General features: G+C 41.3%; 1 protein-coding gene across 1 annotated transcript; it reads right to left on the reverse strand.

Moving 5' to 3' along the window:
• Window positions 1–4,512: 4,512 nt before the first annotated feature.
• On the reverse strand, window positions 4,513–5,349 carry LOC104123042 (tetraspanin-3). Its single transcript, XM_009635240.1, has one exon. The coding sequence runs from the start codon at window positions 5,347–5,349 to the stop codon at window positions 4,513–4,515; it is 837 nt and encodes a 278-aa protein (XP_009633535.1).
• Window positions 5,350–6,908: the final 1,559 nt, after the last annotated feature.

Raw genomic sequence — 6,908 nt, forward strand, 5'->3', positions numbered from 1 at the left:
CAAATTCTATGCCAGGCAAGTACAACTATCTTCCTCCAGTTTTAAGGTGTGAAACCTCAAATGTGTGCTCCTGGATAGCTTTTACTGTGTGACCTTTACTGACAAAATCAAGTTATTCACATGCACAGCTGCTTTTAGAGCTGATCCCCTTAGGTATTAGGTCAGTACATGAAATATTTAGCTTTTCCTCTACTGGAGAAGATAGATGACATCACTCTTCGTTGCAAAACAAAATTCCATGGTATATCAGACCAACATCGAGGCAATTAAACTCACTGTAGGAACTTTCTGAGTTCTTCAGTAAAACTACATATCTATATGGAAAACCGGGTTATGATTCCACAGTGATTTACAGTATACAGCAGTCAATATCACAATGCTTATCTTCTTGAAGATACAGTTCATTTCTTTAAAAATAAATAAATAAATAAATAAGACCCCTCAGGATAAACATTTATTTCTGACACCTAAAAATATTAACAACAGATGACATGAAATCTTTCATCTTCAGTGCTTCAGACCAACTAAATGTCAACTTGGCAATGCTCTGGCTCTCAGAAATGTGTTCAGAAAATGTTCCATTGCTTTGAAAGAGCCATTTGGCTCAAGGGACAATCACACACAATGGGATTTCTTCCTGGTGTTTGAAGTAGCAGCTACCAGATATTGGCAAAGGCCTTACTCTTGGTGCTGATCTAAAGAAAATACCTGTTTAGCAAGGTATTAGCTGTTCCACATAATCTTTTCTAGCTGGTGAAGATCACCCAACTCCGTTCCTCAGAAAAAACACACAGCATAACACTACAACCTCCGACTACATTGCACAGGCAAAAAACCTTACCAGACTATAAAAGCCATAAATTCAATTAAAGAGTAACTTTAATGAATTTAACACTATTTATGGGAGGTGAGCAGGAACTGTGTCTTCAATCACCTTCTAGCAAAGCCCAGATCTTTCTACTTTGTATTTGTGATACAGAATTTAATTTTAAACTTAAAAGACAATAGACTTTATGAAGGACAACTCATAATTCCAGAATCTGGCTTATTTTCTGCTCAGTTAGTGTTAAAACAAGTCACCATTCACAATAAGTGGGGGAAGGGGAGAAAAGGAGGGAATAAAAAGATACCGCCTAGGAAAAAAAAGAAAGAAAGAAGGACAGACAGAAAAAGACAGACAGAAAGACCAACAGGCACACAGAAAGACAAAGAAGAAATAGTATAATTTCAACATGCTCACCATCTTGAAAGGTGAAGGAGTCAGAAAGCAGCAACCAATTTCAAAATGGTCATGTGTTAAAGCTGCAGACAGCACTCTCTGCCAAGTTTGGCGATTCAGTCCAAGAGAGGCGTACCAGAAAGAGGTTGTTAAAGGCTGAGATGATGACTTTTACCTTTCAGCATTAATTTTGCCTTCCTCACTGTTGTCTTCTTAGAAGACAGACATCACAGTGAAATCACCCATTCACACATGGGAAATATGGGTTTCAGTGTACCCAGTGCAAGAGAGTAATCACAGTATATTTCCAGCTTTGCACTGGACATCAGTTTCTCCCCTTTAAACCCAGAGCAACACAGTTTTCAGAAACATTAACTGTAAGTCATCTGCTTCCATTTTTACAGATTATGAAAAAATTCTGGAGATCCTTTCAGAATGAAGCACACAATGTGTAGTATCCTATAACTATAAAATGATCCGAGGGCTGGAGCACCTCTCCTATGAGGACAGGCTGAGAGAGTTGGGCTTGTTCAGTCTGGAGAAAAGGAGGCTACGGGGAGACCTGATTGCGGCCTTCCAGTACCTAAAGGGGGCCTATAGGAAAGATGGGGAACGTCTTTTTCACAGGGCCAGCTGTGTTAGGACAAGGGGAAATGGTTTTAAACTAGAACAGGGTAGGTTCAGGCTAGAGGTAAGGAAGAAATTTTTTACAATGAGGGTGGTAAAACACTGGAACAGGTTGCCCAGAGAGGTAGTGGAGGCCCCATCCCTGGAAACATTCAAGGCCAGGTTAGATGGGGCTCTGAGCAATCTGATCTAGTTAGCAGTGTCCCTGCTCACTGCAGGGGGGTTGGACTAGATGACCACTAGTGGTCCCTTCCAACCCTAAACATTCTATGATTCTATGATTCTATAACACAGAAATACACTGCAGTTGCTTAAAAATAACACCACTTTTATTTCAAAAGTTACTCCTGTCCAGAAGTAAATATTCAGAATCAAACTTCCCAGGACAACACAAGCAGAAAGAGGTAATAAATCTATCATTTTGTCTAGTGACTCTCTACTAACAACCATTTCTGTCTGTAGTAGGCATGCCTCACACACCTGCACATTTCCCCCTTTGTTTTTAACAGGTCTAAGATCCAATATTCCAAAGGTATATCTAGTATGCAAGGGAAAAGAATAATTCCTAAAAGCTATTTCTTATAGTTAACTCCTAGATTTTTTTTTTTTTATTTCATATTTAGCATATAATTTTCTTAGTACAGTAGGAATAGAGGGAACCATGCATGGCCTGGACTTTCAGCAGTCTGGAGAGTAGTTGAGGACATCTGCATTAGTAATTCTCCCCTTTAACCACCCCAAAATTGTTTTCTCCGGCTCAGCAGTGGGTATTTCCCTTTTTTAAGAGATGAAAACCTGTGAAGGAAGTTGCAAGGTATAAGAACTGATCTGAGAAGACAAATATCCCCCTTAAGAAAGGCAGGTGGTAAAAAGACACTAGAACCACTCTACTCTTCCACCTTTCTTTCTTCAGCAAACTCAATTTCTTCCTGGGCGAGTTACTGTCACTTCACTTTCATTACATCCTTGTGATGTCATAGCAATAACTTTGCATCGTGAAATATTTAAGTGCCAGGGTACCACAAAACCATAAAGACCCAACTGTAGTGCTTAACTAGATGAATTTTATTCACCCCCACATGCATCTTGTGTCAAGCAAATTGAAAGAAATGTTTCCTTCTATTACGTTACTCAGACACAGCTATTTTCCTTTTTTGCTTTGGAACATTGCTTCTTTTTTTGAAGAATTACTCACTCCTAATCAGTTAGTTCTTTTGCTTTATCTAAATCAAGGTTTGTTTTGGTTTTTTTTTATGAAGCATGCCTGCTGTATATTTCATGTTTGGTTTCCACACAGTTATTAATAAGCCTGCAATAGCTGACCCATGTCCTCTGTTGTTTTTTTCCCCCCCCCCATGAAAATCAGTATCTGGTGATTTGGGGTCTGAAATTTACCATAAAGTGCCTGCCATTTCATAGAAAATTTAAAGCAATAATGATTTGGCCAACTGTTGCTTCAAGTGCCAAGGGACTTGCCCAGTCCAGTGGTTTACTGTGACCCAGGCAATTTCCTTGTTCCCAGCTGGGTAAAGCCTAGCATGGTGTACTTTTAGGCCCTGGAGATTTCTGTACTAAAGAATGCAGCTGCTTCAGTTCCCATTCACAGGTCAGCAGTGAGGCTGAGGGCATTTCCCAGACAGGCATGTATGCACAAGCATGCATAACACCCTGCAGAGTCCAATGCAGGTAGAGCAGAGCCTTTACCAGCACCTCCCTAAACACTGGCATAAACAAGAATATGGATGGCCCATACACTGACTTAGTCCCTTTCAACACATGCAGACTAGAGTGACATGTACAGAAAATGGACAAGAGGAGGATTTGGTAAGGGTGGGGCAGACATACCTTAAGGAAAAACAGCACATTGCTGCTGTCATTCAAGCATGCGTATGACCCCACATAACTTTGCAAGAACAGAGAATTGACTCATTTCTTGCTTTGACACAGAATAAATGAATAAATACCAACAGGTTTTCTTCTTCCTCTTTAATTTGGGAATTGCTCCTGTGCAACTCCTGAGAAAACTATACCTCCTGGTGTATGCCACCTTATTAGTTACTCTGCTGCTGTTAAACTTATCTTCTCCTTTTAGATTGCACCCTCATGCCACTTCAAAAATTGGCATTTATTTTCACTGAATAAGTTAGGTTTTAGACCCATGTTTGAAGGAGAAAAATAAAAAGAGTTAAACCTTATCCAAAGGGCTTCTTTTAGAAATACCAAAGCCATAAATACAAGCTCGAAGGGGGCAGAATCTGCTCTTTAATTACTCTTCAGTATTCTAGTACAGTTAAGACTTATTCCAAAAGTTCAGGTCATGACCTCACAACAGGATCACCTGAGCAAGACGTAGCTCTCCCTACTGCTTCCCCCACACTCACATATAGCAGTTTCATGTTTGCACATGCTGAAGACCCTCCCTTCCCTGCTGTTACTTCCAGTTTTTCAAATACAGGATACTTATCTAACAAGAACTGGGGGAAAACTAATATAATATTAAAGAAAACTGATAACATTAAAGAAAAAAATCCAGCAGTGATCAATTAGTTTGACTTACATGCAAATATATTTTTTAAAAAAGAAGTTTTCTTCCAGTGCAACTGCAGAGTGATACAAAACCAAGGAAACAAGCAGCAGGTTCAACAATGCTGTCAGTGTCTACAGGCCTATGAGAAGGTAGATGAGTCCAGAATTCGGAGGTCATGGAAAGGTTGATGCCTCATGAGGATGCCATTGCTGACACCAGCCAACAGCTCCAAGACACTTAGCACAATACAGCATGAAAATATGTAAAGCATGACAAAATGCAACCAGTCTTCAAGCTTCTTTAGACAGCCTTCCTGAAAAAGCTGCTCCAGATGGCCTAAGTCACCCCCACAGTGAGAATACTTCTCCTTACAGCAGCTTTCAGGGACCCAAGCTTTTTCAGCTGGAAGATGCCAGGAAGCAGCTGTTGCCTTTAGCCAGTCAGTGTAGTTTTGGATCCCACAGCACTGCAGCTTCCTCTGTACTGCATCCACAGCCCTGCTGTCAGGACCCTGGGAGTCTGTCCCATTGTACTGATAGACAAGGTAACCCATAGTGCTTTTCAGCTCAGAAGCCATCCGAATAGAGTAGAGCTGTGCCAGAACTGCTGAAGACATTTCTAGGCAAAGAAGGACCAACAGCAAGTACATGAGAGCCCCTTGCTGATAGCGGGAGCCCTTAGCAGCAATAGAGACAGCCAAAAGTCCAGTAGGTAGCAAGATAAGTGCAGCTGCAACAGCCAACCAGCCAGGGAGAGACAAGAAAGACTCCTGAAATAAATATCTGTAGTTCTTGTACATCAGGATGACAAAAATTCCACTGAAGGCCAGAGCTGCAGCAGCACCCCAGAAGAGGAAGCCCAGGAACCTCAGCAGAGATCGAGCAAAGGGCCTGAGCCAGGAGTCCTCACAGCGCCACAGAGATGATGACAACAATAATGATGACAGTGACACCACCACAGCTCTCAGTCTGCTCATTCTGCTCACTTCTAGCAGCAAAACCCCTCACCACCACCATTTAAGAGGCCTCCACCCCACTCACCCAGGTGCAGCAGATGACATCTCCACCCAAAAACAACTTGCAAGGGAGCAACACTGATGAGACTCCAGCACAAAGACTAGGCCTGCATTAGCTAACAACATGCTGCTCCTTCTTCAGCATAGCCTGCAGAAACTGTGAGGGTATGTGCTAAGCTTGCTGTTGACATGTCATTTACTCTGCTGTGCTTGGAGACATTTGCATCTGAAGGAGGACGACAGCTGGAAAAAGGCTGTACCCCTTGCTTTACTACATTTATGTCTTAAAGAGCTAAATGTAGAGAAATAGTCAAGGTGGTAGCCAGTAGTGCTAGTTCAGATCACTTAGACTGCCCAAGTGAAAAAGCTAATCCAACAGCAGTAGCCAAGATGGCAACAAATGCACAAGTCTGAGTGATTAACAAAGGAATAGTTTAAGCAGAGCTATTCAATCAGGGATCTCTATAGGTAACACTCACCTAGACCCATTATCCTCCCCAGTATATTTACCACTCATTAGATTTTATGAGGGGCATAATAGTGTTAATAATATTTTGCCCTTTTTTACTCAGCAAGGTTTCTGTGTAGATAGCTTCAATTACTCAAGACACCTGGATGAGAAGTCCCTACCATTTCACACTTGAACCCCTCAGTTTACATCACCTATGATTTGACTGAGTGCTGCGTTGACTGAATACAAACAATAGTAAGAACTGTATTAACTTTTCCCTGTGTAAAGAGACTGAATTACACGCAAGCTAAATGTCTTCACAACAATCCCAAAGGGAATTGACGCCACTTGTCAGCCAGCAGAAGAACGTTATTACTCAAACATGTGATACAGAAGAGCCAAGCAGGATGCGAAACCTGCATAAAACTTGCCACAGGCACCAGGAGGCAGATTCCAAGGCAAATAGTGATTCCCTAATCATCCTAATGAAGTCCTGTCTCTTCAGTTTCTCAAGATGCAGAGCAGTGCTAATACAACTGGCATACATAAGGGAGAATACAGAGAAATTATCCTCATTTTCAGAAACATGAGCACCTGCAGACCCTGCAGAAAATGTAAGTCAGTGCACAGGCCCCTGGAACTCTGGAAAAGTCTCAGCAAAGCCAATGATCCCACATCAGTCAGATGTTTTACAAGGACCTATTGCTGTTTTATATGTTATGCACACACAGATGTTAGGCTGATCCCCATCAAAATGTCTTTCTATGCGCTGTACAAACATGTCATTAAGGCTAATTATTTTGGAATGAGATAAATTGCTTTTATCATTTTTAATCTTGCCATTAAGAGCAATTAACATGCAGTGATTAACTTGTTAAATCTTAACCAAATGCTTCTTTCAAAGCTGTTCTAGGATGTGTGTTTTCCTGCAAGTGTTCTCTGAAGCCTGAGTCTGCCCTCTCTCCTGTTCAGCTTGCTGCTACTCCCAGCCCTCCAGCTGTGTTGGTTTTTGCTGCCATTCACTTATTCTCTTGAATGCCTTTTCCTCTGATTTCTATGTTCTGCATTT

The sequence above is a fragment of the Egretta garzetta genome, unplaced genomic scaffold (genome assembly GCF_000687185.1).
Source record: "Egretta garzetta isolate BGI_Z169 unplaced genomic scaffold, ASM68718v1 scaffold22, whole genome shotgun sequence".
Lineage (NCBI taxonomy): Eukaryota > Metazoa > Chordata > Aves > Pelecaniformes > Ardeidae > Egretta > Egretta garzetta.